At 51.8% G+C, this 22,221-nt stretch overlaps 1 protein-coding gene across 1 annotated transcript; it reads left to right on the forward strand.

The window, feature by feature from the left end:
• Positions 1–2,368: 2,368 nt before the first annotated feature.
• On the forward strand, positions 2,369–20,527 carry HRK (harakiri, BCL2 interacting protein). Its single transcript, XM_030292470.1, has 2 exons — positions 2,369–2,700; positions 19,221–20,527. The coding sequence occupies exon 1, from the start codon at positions 2,369–2,371 to the stop codon at positions 2,642–2,644; it is 276 nt and encodes a 91-aa protein (XP_030148330.1). The 3' UTR covers positions 2,645–2,700; positions 19,221–20,527.
• The last annotated feature ends 1,694 nt before the right edge of the window (positions 20,528–22,221 follow it).

Below are 22,221 nucleotides of genomic sequence, written 5' to 3' on the forward strand. Positions count from 1 at the left end.
AGGGCATTACAGTACGGTCTTATTTAATTCTATAAGGTAGGTACTATTACTGTTTCCACTTTACAGATGGGGAAAACGGAGGCTCCGAAAAGCCTTATCTCAAGGCTAAGATCTCCAGTTGGCGAATGGTGGGGTGAGGCCAAACAACTCCAGCATGAACAAATTAGGGACTGTCAGATGCGGAGTGCCCGGGTGTGTGTGACTTCTCTTTTCTCCCACTCTCCATCACCCTTCTCTTTTCCCTCTGTTGAGTGACACATCCCCACGGCCAAGGCTGCACTCTCTTTGCTACAGAAAACATCCAAGCGGCTGGGACCCAACCCAGCGCCACCTTGCGAGCCTAGCATTTCGAGGGGCAGGCTTCCAAACAGGGTAATAATCGTCCCATTAAAATTAATGTCCATGAAGTGAGCCGTTAAAAGCGTGCAGATTAAAAAGGGGGGGAGGGAATTGTTCAGTTTAAATCCAAAGGGCTTTTCAAATAGACACTGTATCTTCATTCTTGGAACGCTACACCGGGCAATGGATCAGGTCCCCTCTGCACAGACTAGGGGGGATTAAGGAGGTGAGTCCCCAGAGAATGAGAAAGTGGTTCTGGCCAGGAGCAAAGGGAACCAAGGTTTATCCAGGGCCCACTGCATGCCAGGTGCTTGGCATACATTTCTCTCATTTAATCTCTGCCCCAATCCTGGGAGGGAGGTATTATTATTCCCAGATTACAGGGGGCAGTATAAAACCATGGTTGAGCGCTTAGAGCCTGCAGCATGCCGTCCTAATTTAGATCCAGGTTCACTCTTCACCAACTCTGTGAACTTGGGCAAGAGGCCTTGACTCCCCGTGCCTCAGTTTCTCCATCTGCAAAGTAGGCCAGTAAGAGCACCCCTCCGACCCCAGAAGTGTTAGGGGATTTACTTTAGGCAGCTAGGCAGGGACCTTACCCCAGTAACCTGCACAGAAGGCGCTCAGAAGGTAAATTTCGGCCCTTACTAAGTGTAGCAAAACGCACTGGGCGAGGGCAGGGCCCGCCAAGATCACACCGCGGAGCTGGGATCTGAGCCCCGACCGTACTGGAGGCCAAGGGGAAATCTCTCCTCGTGATAAATGCAAACCCAAACGTGTTCATGGTCTTGAGAATCTTTTCCAAAAGACCCAAAGACTTGGGCCTGGGCGACACTCTGCCCGAGGGAAGGAGAAAATCAAAGTTTTTTCATCAGGTTCCAGAGAGCCGGCTTGGCGCCTCCAGTTTTCTGAATCCCAAAGTTATCCGAATCCCATTAAATTTAAGAAGGACTCATTATCTCCCCCCCAAATCCTGAGTGTCCCTCGCCCATCTATATCTTCAGTAGCAGGGACAACTCCAGCCTCTCCAGTCTAAAGGCTCCTGAGCCCCTCCCCCTCGTCGGCCCCAGAGGGTCTGTGTCTCCACTGCCCATTAAATCGGGATCGCCGCTAGAAACTGGAGCCCCGGCAGGAAAACAATATTCACAAGGAAGCAGACAAAAAAAAGTTACCTTCTAGAAAGCCCTCTGCGAGGGTCTTTTCGGGTGCGGTGCGTCGCGAATGCGCGCCTCTGCGCCCCTCCGGGGTTAAGGATCGACCCCTCTCCCCCCCCCCCCCCCACCTCCATCAAGCGCTCTAGAGGCGGTGGGGGCGCTTAAGGGTCTGGCCGGGAAGCTCAGAGCGGGGTGGGGGCGTGTGTTGGGTGTATTCAAATCCGAAGCCTATAGGTGCCGAGTCAGACCTGAAAGTGGGCAAGTTGGGTCGCATCTGGCTCTCTCAGGAGATTTTTGAATCAACCCACCTCCCCAAAACAAAACAATAGCCTCGGAATATTTTTTGAATAATGCAGCCGGATTCGATACCAGCTCCATCCAAAACGGCAAACCAGCCTGCTTCCCTCGCCAAATCGGAACCGGAGCTTTATTCAGGAGAAAGGGAAGGAGAAGGCCTTCGCTCGCGCTCTCCGCCTCCGCGGGGCCCCACGCGACCCCCCAAGCCCGAGACCTCCCCGGCGGGGGCCTCGCCGCGTCCCCGCGCGCCGCGCTCCTCCTCTCCCAAACGCGCGCCCTCTCGCTGCCGGCGCCGCTAGGGTTAAAAGTTACCTCTCGGTTTCTTCTGCCTGCAGCCCCCCCCCCCCCGGGGGCCGGATGATGTAACCCCCCTCCCCGCGCCCTCCCCGCCCCCCTCCACCATGTGACACTTTAATTAATAATAGCGCCGTCAGCACAACAAACGCACAACACAAGGAGAAACTTGGTGTCCAGGGGAGGCCCCCGGCGGCTGCAGCGCGGCGGAGGCAGGCGCAGAGGCCGGAGGGAGCGGAGGCGAGGGGCGGCCCGAGCGCGGGGAGGGAGAGAGGCGAGCGGTCATGTGCCCGTGCCCCCTGCACCGCGGCCGCGGCCCCCCGGCCGTGTGCGCCTGCAGCGCGGGCCGCCTGGGTCTGCGCTCGTCCGCCGCGCAGCTCACGGCCGCTCGGCTCAAGGCGCTCGGCGACGAGCTGCACCAGCGCACCATGTGGCGGCGCCGCGCGCGGAGCCGGAGGGCGCCGGCGCCCGGCGCGCTCCCCACCTACTGGCCCTGGCTGTGCGCGGCCGCGCAGGTGGCGGCGCTGGCGGCCTGGCTGCTCGGCAGGCGGAACTTGTAGGAACGCGGGGCTTCTTGGTGGGGCCGGAGCCGAGACCCAGCCGGAGAGAGCAACAGGTACGCGAGCGAGCGCCAGGGCGCGGTGGCTGGAGACTGGTCACGCAGGGCAGGCCGGGAGCGGGAGAGCGACAAGTTTGCTTTCTTCCCTTCCCATCCCTTTCTTCCTTTGCTCCCTTCTCGCGCCAGGATCGCCACCCCCCTCGCCTCCAGCTCCCATCTCTCCTTCCAAGTGTCAGCTCAGCTATTCCTGTCCTCCTCTCTCGACTCCTTAAGCGCATCTTGCCACTCTCTCCAGTGGGATGGCTTTGGGAGGACTTCCCCCCCCCCCCCCGGCCCCGTAATGCCCACCGGCGCCGCAAGTAAACACACAATGCAAGCAAAAAGTGTGCTTGCTAGGAGTGCGTAGTTGCAAGCTACGCCAAAGAACTCTAACCTATCGCGGGTTCAGGGCAGGTCTCCCGTCCTCTTCCAAGCCGTCTGCTGCTCCTAAGTCGCCACTGTCTCCAAACCCTCTTAAGTGGCACTTCCCTCGTTTCTGTTCCTCGTTCTCTGGCGCCGGGAGCGCCTCTCTGGACTGCCTCCCCCTCCAGGTTTCCGCTGGAGCTGTCTTTCCCCTGCGGCCCGCGCACTTTGCAGTTTTCCTCTGCTTTGCCAACTTTTTCACTCCTTCTGCAGCGAGGTGTCCCGTTGAAGGAACCGGGCCTCCGCTTCACCAGAAGGTTGGAGCTGAGACGAAGCAGGAGGTGCCCCCAAAGTGGGCTGGGATCTGAGGCTGTTAGGGAAACCCCAAGGGGAAACCTTACTAGAAGAGCATTTATTGAGCTCCTTCTGGGTGCTAGGCCCTAAAATGTTTAGGGGGGGGAATGTTTGAAGGCTTGCGGTATGCTAGGCACTGCGTGCTGGTGGGCGTGGGGAGTATTGAACGCCCAGTGTGTTCGCTACCAGTGGGAGAAAGGCACTGAGCATCTTCTGTGCCCTAGGCCCTTGGGGTTGGGGACTTACTGAGCACCAGCTGTGCGCCTAGGGGAGCAGCCGTGTAAGGGACTGTCTTCTCAGATTCTGGAACAGAGCAGAACTGCAGAGAATGGGGAAGGAGAGAAAATCAGCCCGAGCCCACCATAGGTGGGTCTAGGGCTGGAAGGTGAAGGTCGAAGCTGAGAAAGCCGGCGGCCCCGGGTGCCACGACCCCACAGATGCCGAGCGCTCGGCCCTGGCCGAGTCCTGGCCGAGCCCCGCCGTGCGCCGACACCCTGGGAAGCTGGCGCGGCGCCCGCGGAGAGAGGCGGCAGCCGGAGCGTGGGGGGTGACAGCGCCAGGGGAGCTGCGGGGGTGCGCAGGGTGTGAGCCGGGAGCGCGGGCGACAGATGTCGCGTGGGCCGGCGCAGCCCTGGCGCTGGCGAAGAGAGGTGCGTGCTTCGGGACGCTCTCTGCCCGGCCCCTGGAGGTCCCATCCGGGGCAGGTCGAATCCCAGGGGCAGGAGCCACCTTCTGGACGGGGCGCGTGGGATGGGGGTGGGGCAGAAAAAGGGAGTCGAGCGGGAGGTGCGAAGCCCAAAGCGTGGAATTTACGCAAGGGCAGACAGAAAGCGGAAGGAGAGGGAAATAAAAAGCGGGCGGCGAGACCAGGATAGAAAGATGAGGGAGCCGGAGAAAAAGAGAAACGGCTCGCAAAACAAATTGCAAGATAGTGGGGATGTGAATTAGAAGGAAGATGCGAGCAAGAGGAACCCAGTCAGAGGACTGGGACGCGGCTTCCCACGGTCTTGGGGTCCAGGCGGGGCTGGGAGAGCGCTCCCTTCCCAGGACGGGGCGGTGCGGGCTGCTGAGCGCCCACCCCGGGGTGGGGGGCGGAGAACCGGCCGTGCGCGCGTCGGGGCTGGGGGTGCTCCCGGGGCCCGCGGTGGAGGCGGCCCCGGGAGGTGGCGGGAGACCTCCGAGAGGGCGCGCGGTGAGGACGGAGTGCGCCCCGGTGCGCCCAGGCCGCGAACAGGGGGCGGGGGTTGGAGCTGGGAGACCCGGGTCCACGCAGCGGGGGAGGGGGCCCGACGGGAGCTTCGCGGCGGCGGCAGATAATTGCCGGTGTAGGATGTATTGCCCCCTCCTCCCTTCGCTTCTGCCCCAGAGTTCCGGGCCGCTTCTCGACTCCAGATCACCCCTGGGTTCTTCTTTCCCCTCCTGAGTCCCGCCCGGCCTCCCCGGCAGCCACACCCTCCCGAGTTCTCCCTCCTCGCCTGCCCTGACCCCAGAATGCCGTGGGCTTCCCCGGGGCGCCGCGCCTCCCTCCGTCGGGACACCAGCGCTCGTGTCCTGGGGTTCGCCAGGCGTGGGCTCCCAGCCTCCGTCCCCCTGTCCGAGGAACTCGCGTTCCCGGCCCCGCCGCCTACCAGCCTGCAGCTGGCTCGGGCCTTCGGTGTGCCTTTGGCTTACCTGGGGGGACACCCGTCTTTTCCAGGCCTCTCCGGCAAGTTGGGAAGAAGTGAAAGACAATCCACTGGAGAAAGACAATTTGTTGAGTTCTGTCTGTGGTCCTCTCCGCTCTTCCTACCCGAGAGGGAAAGTGGGAATGCTCACGGGATGACTTAGGAATTTCAGGGAGGCCTGAGTCAGCCCTGTGGGGCAGGCCCTTCTTTTAGGCGTTAAGGGTGACCTTGGCTATATGCAAGACAACAATGTCAACAAGCTTATTTTGAGCTGCTGCTGTGAGCGGGCTGTACTTTTCTCAGACGCCATCATTAAATAAACAAACAAACACCCCAGACTCAGTTTTCCCCATGTGTAAAATGGGGACCATGATAGTCCTTGGTGGCAAAGGTGTTGTCAAGAGGGTAAAATGAATTCACCTACAGAGGGTTCTAGAACAGTGCCAGAGGCATGAGAAGTAGATATAAAGGTAATCTGTCATGCTTATGATTGTGCATTCAATACCTTTCTTTCCCCAAAGAGATCACTTTCTATTGTTGGCAATTGCTGGCAATTCCCCACCATCCCTACATGCCCTCTTGGGGACTCAGAGCCAGATAGGCCAGGATAGTACAACGGTAAAGAGCATGGGTTTAGGGACCGGATGGGCCTGGACTGAAGTCCCGGCCCAGGAACTTGCTGGCACTGTGACCTCGGGCAAGAATCATAACCTTTCTGAGCCTTTATCTGTAAACCGGAGCTGTGTCTCTTCTAGAGTTGTTGAGGAGGCTGATGGGGGGAGCATCCATTTAAAGTACCCGAGGCAGCGCCTGGCACTTAGTTCACTCATCAGAGGCCGTTATGAAATGGGTCATGCCATTCTGATGGTTTCAAAGGGGAAACTGAGGCAGAGAGGGTTCACTGAGTCCCAAAGGGTTGGTGGCAACATCAGAAATGGAATTGGGTTTCTGTCTCTGAGCACACAGTGCCCCGGCCTCAACCCCGCCCAGCCCAGATGACTTGGGGGTGCAGGGGAGAAGACACTGGCCGAAAGCAGAGGGGGGTGAAGAGTCGTGAATTCCTGCACTAGCCGGAGTCTCCTTGGAGGCTGAGGAGGCCAAGGGGAGATGGGTGTGATTGAAGCAGTCACTGCAAAAGGTTCCAGAGAGAACAAAAGATGCTTTCTGGTGAGCACTGGCTGGTGGAGGAGGGGAGGGAGGCAGAACTGTGCCCTGGGAGGGGGCAGGGAGGGAGAGAGAAAGCAGCTGGGGAGTCTGGCTGGGAGAAGGGGCCAAAGGTGGGCAGACCCTTGCCTTGGGATGAAGAAGAAGGGGAAAAGAGGACTCCGCAGGCCCAAGAGCCAACACGGTTGGGGACAAGGAAGATAATGGGCCAGCAGCAGCCTGCTTGAATGAATTAATGACAGCCTGGCCTGCCAGACGGACGTGCTAACTGGTTCTTGGCAGGTACTTTGGGGACTAAGTGGTTAAACCTGGAGGCGCCTCCCTGCAGCCTCCCACCCAGCCGCTGCACCCCTGCCAGGATTACTTCTAGAGCCTGAAAGCCTAGGCCAGGGGAGGGAGCAACCCATAGGGAAGGAGACAGCTGTTGGGGAGGTACCCCCCGGGAAGGGGCCAGATGTGCAGGACCTTGGCAGCCTTCCCACCACATGGTCCCTGTCTGGAGTCACCCGCTTGCCTAGAGACAGGCCAGGGCACAAGTGGCTGAGCTGTCGTGTAAAAACAGCCGTACCCCGGGATAATTAAATACACCCCCAGAGGTGGGCAGGGTGGATTTGGCAGTTTCTGGCTTTTGACAGTCGGCTTTTCAGACCTACACTGGGGGTAGGGAGGGGGCAAAGCGGGGGCTTCTCTTTCCCCTCTGGTCATCCCCAGTGTGACGTGTGATAGGATTTCATGGGAACAATGGCATGCCCCACAGTCCATGACTTGCTTGTCCCATAGTAGGCATACGATAGCTGCGTGATGAATAAATGAATCAACCCGAAACTATTCAAGGTAGGTATTCCCAAATTCAGCCGCTATCACTTACTCAACAATTCGTTACTGGGTACCTACTGTCTGAAGGGCGTGGTGGACACAGGGAGGACACAGACAAAGAAGTCTCGGCCCTTTAGGGGGAAGAGACAGATGATAAGTTAGATGACAGAAAGATTGTTTTGGTTATTATTGCTGTGTAACTAATGACTCCAAAGCTCAGTGGCTTAAAACAATTGTCTGACTATGCTTATACATCCTGTGGGTTAGGGATTCGGAGACGGCATAGCAGGGGCGACCAGCCCCAGGCCGGTTGGGGGCTGGAATCACGGTGGGCATGGGGAGGAGGTAGTGGGGATCTTCGCTGCGCCTCCTTTGTGGCCTGGGCTTTTCCAGAGCCTGGGAGCCTCACGGTGGTTGGATTCTGACCTGGTGACTCAGAGCTCCAAGAGCGAGTTTCCAGGGGACCCAGGAGAAACTGCTTTGCCTTTTTCTGACCCAACTTCAGAAGTCACTTAAGTTAGAAGTAAGTCACAAGCCAGCCCATATTCAAGGGGAGTGGAATTAGACACCACCCCACGGGGGAGTGGCAAGGTTCTAGAATAGCATGTGGGACTGGAGATAATGTGGCCATTTTTGGATTATGCAATCTCACACAGATAATTTCAGAAAGTGCCAAGGACTCTGATGGTGTTACAGGAAGGTCATGTAATAGAGAGCCCAGGGGACTCCTTACCTGCCGTGGTTAGGGATGGCCACTTTCAGAAGGAGCCAGGGGACCAGTGACTGGAACGACAAGAAGGAGCCAGCCATGTGAAGGCCTGCAAGAAAGGTGTTCCGGGGAGAGAACAGCAAGTCCAGTGGCCCGGGAAGGGAGACTTTGCACGGTGTGTTTGAGGAAGAAACAAAACCCGAGTAGTGTGGCTAATGCCATATGAACTTGGGGAAGCAGTCTGAGAGGTAGGGAAGGGCTGGCTAATAATCAGACCGTGGTGGGATGGCCAAGTTTGGTTCTAAGGTCAATAGGGAGAAGGGGGTGAGAAAATCAAGCTCGGAGACTCTTTTATCGGTAATGGCGCACGGGCAGGTGCGTCGTAAGGTGGGGGATTAGACGTGACTCGGGAAAGAGGGCAACATTCCATCACCAGCTACAACATGCACACCGGGATGCAGGGAGGAACGAGTCCCAGCTCCTGGCCTCAGATGCTCCTAGACTTCAGGGGCTGGAGACCCTGGCTCTCTCACCGCAGCAGCCTCTCGGTGGAAAGGAGCTCGTTCACCTTCTGCCAGGGTCTGAGAGGTCCTGATTCCTCTACCAGCTCACTGATGCCCAACCTTTGGTGCCCTCAGAATGCTGTGGATCCTGGCTGGATTTCCGTTACGTAAGAAATGCCACCAATCAACTCAGGATCGTCTCCCTGCCTCCTTCCTGCCCTACAATGGTGTCCCTGCTATTGGGTGGGGGAACATGAAATGAAGTTACTTTGGGAAACTTTATGTAATATCCCCATTAAAAAATATCTTGGGGTGCCTGGGTGGCTCAATCGGTTAAGCGTCTCGCTCTTGATTTTGGCTCAGGTCGTGATCTCCCAGTCTGTGAGTTCAAGCCCCGTGTCTGGCTCCTCACCGACCACCAACATTGTGGAGCCTTCTTGGGATTCTCTCTCTCTGTCCCTCCCTCTCTCTCTGCCCCTCCCCCGCATTCTCTCTCTCTCTCTCAAAATAAATAAACTTTTAAAAAGTCGTAAAAATAGCTTTTTCTTGATTACAAAAAATATTACAAATTCATTAACAAATATTTGGAAAACGCTGAATAAAAGACAGTTTTTGTTGATTATTTCCATCTCACTACCCACTGTTCATATTTTCTTCTTTCTTTATTAAAAAAAATTTTTTTTAACGTTTATTCATTTCTGAGAGACAGAGACAGAGCACACGTGTGGGAGGGGCAGAGAGAGACAGACAGACACAGAATCCAAAGCAGGCTCCAGGCTCTGAGCTGTCAGCACAGAGCCCCACGCAGGGCTCTAACACATGAACTGCAAGATCATGACCTGAGCTGAAGTCAGACGCTTAACCGACTGAGCCCCCCCAGGCACTCCCCACTGTTAATATTTACAGTAGACTTCTTTCCATTTTCAAAAAGACATCGATGGGTACTTTCACAAAGGGAATCACTTGCTCTAAATATATTCTCTGTAATCTGACTTTTCCATCATAGCACAGACATGTCTCCATGCCTTGAAATATTTTCTACGACACACTTAGAGGTCACTTACTGTTTCATCATTCTGCTGTCCTGCCATTTATGTTCCCAATCCACTATTGTTGGGCATTTAGGTTGTTTCCAACATGATGATGAAGCATCCTTGTATATTACTCTTAGGGCACATCACAGATGATTTTCTTAAAAATGCCTACAAGTGGAACTTTGATATCAAAGCATATGTAAACATTCTTTCCTTACAACAGTTGTCTAAAGGGTATAAAACCTTTTTTTTTTCTTTAATGTTTAGTTTTGAGAGAGATAGAGAGTGCGAGTGGGGAGGGGTAGAGAGAGAGAGAGAGGGAGACACAGAATCCGAAGCGGGCTCCAGGCTCCAAGCTGTCAGCACAGAGCCAGACACAGGGCTCGAACCCATGAACTGCGAGATCATCACCTGAGCCAAAGTCGGACACTTAACCAACTGAGCCACCCAGGCGCCCCCTTTTTTAAAAATAGGCTTCATGCTCAGTATAGAGCCCAATTCAGGGTTTGAACTCACAACCCTGAGATCAAGACCTAAGCTGAGAGCCACACAGGCGCCCTGGGCGGGGGGGGGGGGGGGGGGGGGGGGGGAAATCTTGTGGTTAAGGTCCAGAGGGTTTTCTAGACAAACACTGCCATTTGTTCCCATATGTCATTCATGTCACTGGCTTCTCTATACAAGATGGGTTTGAGCTTGGCTCTTGAGTTGGCTGTTACCATGCTCAGCTAAATCTATGTTGTTTTTTTGTGGAATGTTCTTCGTGGACCACACCTCTAGCTACTGTTGGAGTGCCCAAGAGTAGGGATGACTCCTTACATGTCCATCCCGATGCTGGGAAAGAGCTCCAAGTCTGAGCAATGTTACTAAGGGTTTGGAGAGCTTCCCTGCCTGCTGGGCTCTACCTAGCACCATGGTACAGCCATGTACCATGTACATCGGATATTCTTGGATCTAGCACATGGTGCTTAATAAATACTGAAGGATGCTAATACATACTGATGATGGGGAAACTTAGCTTTTGGTAGGGGGAGGTCTTCAGAGAGTGGGAATGTGTCAGGGGCAATGGGATGGATTTAAGAAGAGGTCACTTTCAAAGACCGCCCAGATTTGAAATGTTTTAGTTGGCACATCACGGGCTCCAAGTCTTGATTCTGATATTTTAACCACTGGTAACTGTTCATCCTGTTGACCCAGATTTTATGCGGAGGCGGGACAGCTTGGTGGAAAGTGACACGGACTTTGGAGTCAGGCTGACTTTTGGATCAGGTCCGAATCTGCCATTTACCAAACGTCCCTTTACCTTCTGAGCAGTATGAGGCATGTCACTATGTTGAGAAAATGGTAGAGAATAGTCAATGGTAGTGCGGGATATGTGTCGTTCTTTTTTGGGATAAAATTCAGTCCTTCGGTCCGTATTCAGAGTATGGTGGGGAACTCATACTGGACTTTTGCAAGCCTTTTGTTTAAAGCCATTGCCAGTCTTGCCTCCCCCACTCTGTGGCTCACCAGCAGCCTGCTTAAGCCACTGTGCCAGGGCTGGGAGAACCTCCAGAACAGGACTTCCCAACCTGGGCAACACTGGCTTCTAGGTCTTCTGAGAGCACCAATCAGGTCTATTTTGCCCACCATTGTATTCCAGCCCCCAGCATGGTGACTAGCACAGAGCAGGCATCCAGTAACTACTGAATGAATGAATGGATAAATGGATGAATGGATGGGTGGATGGATAAATGAATGAATTGGGGGGACACCTCAAGGAATTTGGGAACCCTCCAAAATTCCACATAGAATTGGCTGACTTCATACTCCTCTGTTTCTCCCTAGTTGAGAGGGAAACCAAGGCTTTGATCCAATTCTCCTAAGATCTATGACCATAAAAGGTCACCATTCTAGAAATGTAGCCAGAGCTAGACAGGACTTTAGAGACCACCTGGCCCAACTCCCTCACTTTCCAGACAGGGACACTGAGGCACAAAGATGGCTGCTGAGGGTTAAGATGAGGTGGCCTTCAATGCCAGCTGACTCTAAGAGTTTGAACAAGTTTTCACACCTGGTGGTCTCCCAGCTGAATCTGACCTGCAGTTGCTTTTTCTTTCTTTCTTTTCTTTTCTTTTCTTTTCTTTTTTTTTTTTTTTTGACTACCGTGTCTTCCCCCACCCCCGCCGGGCACTGAAAAATCAGGCACTTTCTTACAGAAGTCTGTACTTACAGTTTTTCTGGAAAAAAAAAAATGGAAAGGTCTGACAAGACTGAGTCTGTATTCCCACGTGGCAGCAAAAGCCTGGATGAATATCAGAAGCCCCTTTAGATGGGATACAGACTCTCGGGATACCCCGACCCCTCCCGGGCACACTTCGCCGGTCCCAGGCAAGCATTTAAATTTGCAAGGCCTGCTTTAGGGGACCACCTTGTCAGACATCCCAGGATGCATACACACACCCACCCACATACCCTATTTTAAATAAGTGAGATCATCTGTTCATGTTGCTCTGTAATCCGCTTCCCCCCCCCCCCCACTAAAAATAGACTGCCGAGCTCTTCCTGTGTCAACCAAGAAAGGTTTCATCACCCTTTTGAATGGCTGTATGATGTTCCATTGTTGGATGAGCCATGACTCACTTGGTCAACCCCCACCCCCCGCCCCCCAGGACATGTCTGCCGTTTCTCATTGTCTGATAGCATGAACAAGGTATATTCTGGTTTGGACAACTTTGCAAAAAAAAAAAGGGGGGGGGAGTTCCTAGGGGTGAAATTTTTGGGTCAAGGAATGTGCGTGTTATAACAGGTGACTCATCTGGGGAGACACTCTAAGGAGGGTCTGCCCATTTGGTGTCATTTCTCTGCTGCGTCGCTACCTCCCCACCCTCAGGGCTACCCGTCCCGGATGTCTGGTTAGCGTGCATACAGTCCACCTGCTGTCACTCATAGTGGACAGAAGCTCCCAGTTCTCTGCTCTCTCCTCACAGGCTTTACGTAATCAATAACGACTCACCGAAGCACTGATAACTGCCCGGTGATAGCCGTGGTATTCACTGGTACCCCTGATAACCAGTCCCTGAGACCAGGGTGCCAGCGGCCTCCAGAGGCTGCCGGATGGCCTCTTCCTCTCTCACGTCGTGCCTCAGAGCCAGCCTCCTGCCTTTTTGATCCCTTCACCCTCCCATCTCCTTGGCACCCACCGCCCTAAGTGGGCAGCATGAACTACAGGGATGGAGGCTGAAGTGAAGACACAGACCAGAGCAGGCGTCCCTCCAGGAGAATTCTGCACGGAGACCTTTGTCCCCATGACTCTTAGGCGCTGGGACTGACCGCGGGGACCATCTGAACTCCGCAGTCAAAATAAAGCTCCCTGAAACCAAAGGCGGAGAGTGGGGAAGTTGCCACCCCTATTCCCTCGTTCACGTACCCACGGTCCCCCGGCAGGTTGAAATGGGCCCCTATTCTGTGTAGGACATCGTGCTGGGCTCTGGGGATCCAAGAGACACGGTGTCTGTTAACGCACAGAGAATATTCTGGGAGGTGTAGCCGTGGAGCGAAGGGGGCTTTCCTTTCATTTCTTTATCCTTCTCTGCGGTTTGAATTTGTAACTTAACATGTGTGCAAACAGCAAGAGCAAAAAAAGATGTTTTTAAAAATGAAATATTGGGACCTCCTAGGAAGGAAGCCAAGAGTCTTCATCTCCGATATAGGAAGAAGGGGGTGAGCCTCCCGCTTGCTCTCCTGCGTCAGTGGAGCTGGCCTTTCACCGCTTCCCCCCTTCATGCCCACAACAGGGTGACAGGACCATGGCCCAGGGAGGCAGGACCCTGAGGGGCCATGTTCTCCCCTCTCCCCGCCTGCCCCCTCCATTCGGTGGGTGCAAAGGGGAAACAGGGACATTTTTTTAAAGGCAAAGTTTCATGTATCTCTTCAGCTGTGAGCTTTGGTTCTGAGTCAGCATTTGAGAAGGTGTTTTATGAGCCAAGTTTGAGGAAAAACATCTCAGGGAGTAGGACAGTGGGTCACAGGGGATGACAGACTTTGTTTTTTACAAATACAGCTGAGGGGCACCTGGGTGGCTCAGCTGGTTGAACATTCAACTCTTCATTTTGGCTCAGGTCGTGATCTCACTGGTCGTGAGATCGAGCCCCGGGTCGGATTCTGCACTGACAGCAGGGAGCCTGCTTGGGATTCTCTCTCTCTCTGCCCCTCCCCCATTCACACTCTCTCTCTCAAAATAAATAAACGTTTAAAAAAATAAAATAAAAATACAGCTGACTCTTGAATAACATGGGTTTGAACTGCACAGGCCCAGTTATATGCAGATTTTTGGGGATAAATTCAGTCTAGTACTGTCAATGTATTTTCTCTTCCTTACGATGTTCTTAATATATTTTCTTTCCTCTGGATTGCTTTATTCTAAGGATGTAGCAAATATGACACATATAACACACAAAATAGGTGCTAATTGACTGTTTATGTTATGAACAAGGCTTCCAGTCAACATATGAGTAGTTAAGTTTTAGGGGAATCAAAAGTTATATGGGGATTTTCAACTACGTGGGGTGGGGGGGGGGGGTGGGGTCAGCGCCCCTCACCCCTGCATTGTGCAAGGGTCAACTGTAGTTTTATTTTCATTTTTTAATTTTTACTTATTTTTAAAATTTTTTCTAACATTTATTTTTGAGAGACGGAGTGAGACAGAGCACGAATGGGGGAGGGTTGGGGGTGGGGGGACACAGAATCCAAAGCAGGCTCCAGGCTCTGAGCTGTCAGCACAGACTTGAACTCATGGACTGTGAGATCATGACCTGAGCCAAAGTCGGCCACCCAACCGACTGAGCCACCCAGCGCCCCTGTAGTTTTAAATTATATAATTACTACTTGTTCCTTGAGAGGAAACAAAAAAGAAAGAAAGAAAAATGACAAATGATACAGAAGTGTATAAAGTGCTCTTTCACTCTGTCCCCAAAGTCACTCTCCTGTGTCACTTTCAGTCTGGAGTACATCGCAACAATCGTAATAGCAGACCTTACTATGCGCTGAACTTCTAAGTGCCTCACATATGTTAATAACTTTTAGTCCTCACATTGACACGGTGAAATTCACTGTTCCTCCCCCTACTTCCATATAGGGCACCTAACCAGAGAGGTTAATAACTGGCCCAAGGTCACACAGCTTTTAAGTGTCTGAATCAGGATTTCCACTCAGGTGTTGGGCTCCAGAGTCTGTGCTCTTAATCATTATGCTATTTTGCATATCTGTGCACTGTTTTTTATATGGATATATAGAGATATATAGATATCTGTACATATGTATAGACACATACACGTATACATATTCATTAAAGGGAAAAAGATCTGAGATCATACTATTTGGCCATTTGCTCTTTTCAATTAAGAATCAGAACATGGGAATGCAAATTGGTGCAGCCGCTCTGGAAAACAGTACGGAGGTTTCTCAAAAAATTAAAAATAGAACTGCTCTATGACCCAGCAATTGCGCTGCTAGGTATCTATCCAAGGGATACAGGTGTGCTGTTTCGAAGGGACACATGCACCCCCATGTTTAGAGCAGCACTTTCAACCATAGCCAAAGTATGGAAAGAGCCCAAACGTCCATTGATTGATGAGTGGATAAAAAATTTGTGGTATATATATACAATGGAGTATATAGCAATCAAAAAGAATGAAATCTTGCCATTTGCAACTACGTCGATGGAACTGGAGGGTATTATGCTAAGGGAAATTAGTCAGAGAAAGACAAATATCATATGACTTCACTCATAGGAGGACTTGAAGACACAGAACAGATGAACACAAGGGAAGGGAAGCAAAAATAACATAAAAACAGGGAGGGGGACAAAACAGAAGAGACTCTTAAATATGGAGAACAAACAGGGTTACTGGAGGGGTGGTGGTGGGGGGGATGGGCTTAATGGGCAAGGGGCATTAAGGAATCTACTCCATTGTTGCACTATATGCTAACTAACTTGGATGTAAATTTAAAAAACAGAAAACAAAAAAAAAGAATCGTAACATACTTTGGCGCCCCTGGGTGGCTCAGTCAGTTAAATGTCTGACTCTAAGTTTTGGCTTGGGTCATGATCTCGCGGTTTTGTGAGTTTGAGCCCCATGTGCCTGGGATTCTCTTTCTCTCTCTCTCTCTCTCTCCCTCTGTCTCTGGCCCTTCCCTGCTCATACTGTCTCTGTCTCTCTCAAAAATAAACTTAAAACAAATTAAAAAAAAAAAAAAGAATCGATCCACCTCCTTCTCATTTGCATGTAGCTTAATGTATTCATCCAGTCTCCTGCTGATGGACATATGGGTTGTTTCCAAACTGCTGCTCTTAGCGACAAGCTGGAGGGAACACCCTTGACCATATTTAGGTGACTACTTCTGTGCGCTAGGTCCCTAGGCTACCGTGTTCCCTTTAAGATCCCCAGAAGTGTAGGCACAGGCCCCCTCTCTGGGTGTAGGACGTGGTTACACGGCACCACTGGCCACGCAGAGGCGTCCTCCTGATGTCCATCTGTCACTACCGACACCAACCTGCAACCAGGACATAAACAGGTGTGGCAATTTGTCCATTTAAGTGCGCCGGGAGGCCCTTAGGAAGACACATTGTAGGCTTAATGATTTACAGGTAGGAAAAGCGAAAATCCTTTGCTGGTCCTACCTAGTCTTACAAGAAGATGCCATTCCTTCTGTGGATGGAGCAGGTTAGTGCTGTAAAAACAGAGGTTGCTTACCTCTCCTGATGCCATTGTTATTTTCCCTTCGTCACTTTCAGTGGACATATCTATGCAGCCTCACTCTGCACAGCTTTGGGGTGCAGGTCCCTGCTCATCATGGTCCCCGGATTGAGCCATATGTGTCTTGACCTCATGCTCTGCTCTGGCCCTTTCCCCACATAAATGATCCTTCCTTCTTCCAATTAGTATTATTTTTGAGAGAGCTCGAGCAGAGGAGGGGCAGAGGAAGAGGGAGAGAGAATCTCAGGCAGGCTTCATGCCCAGCACGGAGCCCAACATGGGGCTTGATCTCACGACCGTGAGATCATGACCTGAGCCAAAATCAAGAGTCAGACGCTTAACCGACAGAGCCACCCAGGGGCGCCAAAGTATGTTACGATTCTTTTTTTTTGTTTTCTGTTTTTTAAATTTACAATTATTGAGAAATTATTCTTCCAATTATTGAGAAAATATGAATGCATATCTTAAAGGTCCAGTTCAAATCTTGCTTCCGCTCTGAAGCTTTCCCGGTGAGCACAGCCACTTCCTGACTTCTGATAGTGGTAGACAATGGTCTTCTACAGTTCTGGCCTCTGACATATCCTGTCTCCCAGAAAAAGACTGGAGGCGAATCGAGGACAGGTACTGGCCTCATCTAGTGCCCAGAACGATGCTTAGCAGAAAGTCAACATGCTCAGTAGCACGTAGATGTGGTTCCTCTCTCTCCCTCCGTCCTTCCTTTTTGTGCGTGCTGAAGGCAGCGTCATCCTCTTAAGCTAATGCTGCAAGGTTCCACTGATTTTTTGAAGATCGGTGTGAGTAGGAGCCAACAAAGCGAGCTTTTGTGAATTGAGCGTGTTTATCAACTGAGTTGGTGGACGACTGATTGATTCGGCATCCCCTGAACGCATAGGGTGGCAACGCGGTAATACAGAAGTCCTGCTGTGCTCTGCCCTCATGGGATGAAAGGGGAAACGGCGTTCGTGGTGACAGGGGGCCTCTGCCTCCACCTGAGCAGGTCGGGGCAAAAAGGACGGAGGTCACTGATTTGGATGACCGTCCGCTAATGTAGACTGTCGGGTCCATGGGATTGGGACTCCCTTCGTTCGTGCAGACATATATATTGGGTAAGGGTCCAAGTAAGAGGCAGAGAGTACCCCCAGGCTGGTAACCAGAGAAGAAGTTAGTGAAGGTTCGGTGACAGAGTGTAGACAGGGTTTAGGAAACTGAGGAGGAGTAACGCAGTACTACAGGGCTGGCCACAGAGGAGAGCCGTCCTTCCCGGCCTGAAGGGCTGAGGTGAGGCACTAGGACTTGGAGTCCAGCCGGGGAGCCGAGCCCAGCGGGCGCTGTGGCCCGACAGGGTAGGAGCCAGGGGAATACATACCCAGGTCTTGTACCCCATTAGGGCCTTCTGTTGAGTAGACCCAGCGGGAAAACCTACGGGTGCAGTTCGTACAGGTCAATATGCCGGGTTCTTGCCAACGTAGAAAGTGATCTCTCGCCCACCTTGTCTCCTACGCCGCTGGATTTGCACTGAGTAAGGTGCTGTCGTCTGTGAACTTACAGCCCCTGCTAACTCTCCAGCCTCACCCCTCCCCGGCCCCGTCGCCCAGGCTGTGCTGAAACCTCATCAGGCGCCTTGACCTCATCAGGGCATTTCGCTGCTGTGTTCTCTCCCTTGTCCTGCTTCTTCCCTTCTTCCCAGCCACCTCTCCGTCCCCTTCCTCTGCTCCCTCTTCCTCCTTCTTCTGACGTAATTCCCCTGCCAGAAAAATCCATCCTTTTGAAGTGCACAACTCAGTGGGTTTTATTTTAGTTTATACTTCCAGAGTTGTGCAACCAATCCCACCATCGATCTTAGAACGTTTTCGTTTCCCCAACGCAAACCCTGTCCCCATTAGTAGTGATGTCCTAATTCCCTCCTCCTCCTCGCAGCCCTGGACACCCACTAACCTACTTCTGTCTCTAAAGACTTGTCCCTTGTGGACATGTCCTACACGTGGCATCATACAATCTGTGATCTTTTGTGCCCGGCTTCTTTCATTCAGCATAATGACCTCAAGGTTCATCCAGGTCTCGTGTGAGTCCTTTTTATGGCTGAAAAATACTCTGTTGTATGGAAATACCCCACCGTATTTATCGGTTGATGGACACATGGGTTGTTTCCACTTTTTGGCTATCAAGAATAATGCTGCGGTGAACACTGATGCCCAAGTTTTTGGATGAAAATGTTTTTTGATTCTCTGGGGTATGTGCTATTTGCGTGGCCCTTCCTGGAATGCCTCATCTCATCCTGGCTAATTCCCTAGCATCCTTCAGTGCTCAGCAAGGGTCTCTGCCTCCTTCTCCCAAGAGCTCTCTCTGACTCCCCCTTTCGCTTCTGGGCTCCCCTAGCTCGTGTTTATCCAGATTATGCTTCACATGACACTGCCATTGATACCGATTTCTTCTCATCTCTTTCTGTTGGCTTCAGAGCCCCTGAAGGGCAAGAACTATGTCGCTGGATTTATAACACCTAGCATAGTTCTTGGTATGTTTGGCAATGAACAAAGGAATCAATGAGAATAGAGACTGTCCTACAAGTCTGCCTTGAATATGAGTCTATGAAATGAATAGATGAAGGAGCAAAAGAGGCAGCATGGTTCTGTATTCTCTCTCTTTTTTAAATGTTTATTTATTTTTTTGAGACAGAGAGAGAGATGGAGCATGAGCGGGGAAGAGGCAGAGAGAGAGAGGGAGACACAGAATCAGAAGCAGGCTCCAGCCTCTGAGCTCTCAGCACAGAACCTGATGTGGGGCTCGAACTCGTGAACCGTGAGATCATGACCTAAGCCGAAGTCGGATGCTTAACCGACTGAGCCACCCAGGAGCCCCTATATTCTCTTTTTTAATCACAGAAGATGCTTATGTCTGAAAACAGAAATGTGTGTGTGTGTGTGTGTGTGTGTGTGTGTGTGTGTTTTCAAATGTTTGTTGCGGGAATGCGGCTGGATGGATGGGGCTTTGGCTGGGGTGGGGGCGGGGATGGCCACTAAATCTAGCTTCTGGGGGAACCTTTCCTCCAAATCAAAGCTCTGTCTCTCGCAGCTCTCTCCCATCCCCCTCCACCTTCCAACATCCAGGGCTGGCTGTGCAGAGGCCCAAGGCACTGACGTCATCCCCAGCAGCTGTCTGCACGTGCCTACTGACCGAAATACAAATCTTTATTTCTGCAGGTTGGTGAAAACCCTGTGTCCTTGGAGAAAGCTGGTTCCCATTTTCCTGAGGGGGAGCCCAGAGCTTGAAAGGCCGCAGTTGGCGCTTCGAGAAGGAAGTGGAGAGGCGTCTGGAGCCATAGTAGCAACGGCGGAAAGGGACTGGGGAAGCCCTTTGCATATCCAGCTGCAGAAACAGACACCCCAATGCTATTTACATACAGCTCTATATATAAAAAAAGAAAATATGAATATTACTACTCAGTGCATGTCTTGTCGAGGACACGGTCCCCTCCCTTTTCTGCACCTTCCCGTGTGAACTTTGATGCTTCCGTGTCTGGGGCACCAGAAGTGAGGTGCGTACTGTGTACCTGGAAAATCTGCAAAGACTGGTGGGAATCAGCCCCAGAGTCGACCAACCACCTGGGGAGGGATGCTGGCGGAGCGAGGGGGAAATTGCAAAAGGCAAAATAGAAAGAAAAGAGGAAAGTAAGGAGGATGGGGGGGGGGGCAGCTCTGTTAGAGGCAGTCTGGGATTCCTCCGTTTGTAAGTCTTGACAAGTCCCCGCCTCTCTGTACCTACCCAGGTAGATAGCCTGTCCCGCTAGCACATCAAGACAGATGGGATTTATTTCCCTACCAATCTGGTGTCTGGTCCTTCACTTAGATTTTGCTGGTGCTAAGTGTGTTCTTACTGGCACTGCTATGGGGTTCTGCGGCCAGACTGCAAGGCCAGGGGACAAGAGAGATGTCTATTTTGCTGTTTCAGATTCATTTTTTTTTTAAAGGGACAAGTCGCAAAAGTGCCACTTGAGAGTCTCTTCTCTTTCTCTGTGGGGATGAAAACCCAGAGGTGTTTTGGAGCAAACCTTGGGGCCTGGGAGGGAGGAAGGGAAGGGATGCTATTGAGTGGCTCCCTGGTGGAGGCCTTTCTACCGAGGTGGAAAGCTGACCTCATATGTGACTTGTCTGCTCTGTCCTCTACCCCCGCAGAAGTGTCCTGGGAGTTCAGCCCACAGCCTCCCCCACTCCCCAAGGGGATTTCAGGGCTTAGGTTTTATGGATTAAAGAGCCAAGAAATGGCTACGTTCTGGTCAAGGGTGATTTATAAGCAAGAGGCACTGGGGGAAGGAGCGGGTCGTTTAACCGAAATGCACCAGCATCTCAGTGACTGACAGAGGATCTGATTTTGTTTTCCAGGATAAGCTCCTATTTTCAGAAGTTTCTAGAAGGGCTAAAAAAAGATGTGTGCTGGACTGAGACTTGGCTGCAAAGACTCTTCAGGGAGCAATGATTATTTTTTTGCTTTCATTAAAAAAAAAAAAAAACAAACCCAGGTATTATTCCTCTGTGCTGTGTCTCCCACACTGCCATGTGCAAAGCTGAGATGGTGGGGCACCAGGATGCAGGTCACAACCCAGTCCCTATGGACAGGGGGTCCGCTGGGCTGGTTAGCAGACACCCTTGCAGTTCTAAGAGGCCAGCAGGGGGATCAGCCGTTGTTAAGGTTGACATGGGGCTGAATTATTCCCCACAGGCTTTGTTGAAAATTACCAGGTCCTTTAGAATGTAGGACCTTTTAGTGCTGTTGCAAGCTGGGAGCTGTCTTTCTTTCTTTCTTTTATCCATGCCTTATGTTTTCCTAAATGGCCCTTTAAAGAAAAATGTAACCCAAAGCTGCTGCAGGTGAGGGCGGTCCCCCCACCCCCACCCCCAGACAGCTTGTTGAGAAGGAAAGCTTGTTGATAGAGAACTTGCTTCCTTTCCTCGAGGGAGCCCTCCCCACAGTTATGTTTCCAGGGGATGGGTGTGCAGGCAGCGTCTGCCCAGAGCAGCACGCGACATCCCCACCAAGCCGCGAACTTAGAGAAGGCAAATTAATGAGAATGATACGAAACACAGTCTCTGCTTCTGTATCATCACTTTCCAAGCCGGACACTAGAGTCTTTCTAACTCACCCCATTTTCTGGGGAGGGGGTTTCCATTCCTATAATGATATGTGGTCACGGCTCTCTGCTGCTGTAAGCCTGTACCTTCCACGTGGCAATGGGGCCATGCTGCCCATCTAGACACAGGGGAAAGGGGGAAGGTCAGAGAATCCCTTTTTCAACCCTGACTTGCCTACTAGCTCATGACATTTCCACTGGAGGATCTAAACTCCAAATGCCGGGGTTGGTATCTGGGGCAATTTTGATTTCAATGAAGCCGCACTGCTGAGAGACCTGGGCACCCATGACCCTCCTGATGGAGCTTTACAGCCAAGTCCCTTGTACATAGTCTCTTGTATTAATAGAAACTGTGTATTTACCTAATCCCGGCTTTTTTCTTGCACATCATTAATTTGAGTGCACTTCTCGACTGCCCCGATTTTTGACAAGGGGTTGTTTTTAATGCTTGTTTTTATATGAGATTTGACTTCTTGATGGACATTTGTATTAGGAAATTGAAGCATGATATATATGTCTATATTGTCTCCACCGTCTCTGAGGCTGCATTACTTGGATTGCATGAGATAGTGGGGTGGTGTATTTTTTTTTTTAAATATTTCCACAGTGTGCAAAGTGCTGGCACCATCCCTCCCTCTCTCCCCCGCTTTTCTCCGGCTGCCAAGGAGTCATTGATTTTGATTAGCTTCACTGCAGAGCGTCTGTGAAGAGAGGGAGAGGGAGGGAGGCTTTGAAATAAATTTTAAAAAAGACCTCATATCGGGTTTCAGCAGACAGCAGAGTGTGTGTGTGTGTGTGTGTGTGTGCGCCGCGCGCATGTGTGTCAGTGCAAAGCAGAGGGAGGCCTCTGAGATCATCGTTTAGGTAGGTTGCTGCATAATGAGGTGAGGAGCAAACAGAAGGGCCTCCTTCCTGATGGTGCTCGTTTGCTCTCAGAGGGTGGGGGGTCCAGGAGCCACAGGGATTGGAGCCTCCTGGGGCTTCAACATTCCCACTCCAAATTAGATCCATTCCCTCCTGGAAGCTTCTCTCCCCTACCCCAGCCCCCATTAGCAAATAAGATCTCTTATCCCCAT

This window comes from Lynx canadensis, chromosome D3 (assembly GCF_007474595.2).
Source record: "Lynx canadensis isolate LIC74 chromosome D3, mLynCan4.pri.v2, whole genome shotgun sequence".
Taxonomy (NCBI): Eukaryota; Metazoa; Chordata; class Mammalia; order Carnivora; family Felidae; genus Lynx; species Lynx canadensis.

What these genes read in the sequence shown, in the direction of transcription:
- HRK (XM_030292470.1), top strand. Translation starts at nt 2,369, where the DNA reads ATGTGCCCGTGCCCCCTGCACCGCGGCCGCGGCCCCCCGGCCGTGTGC.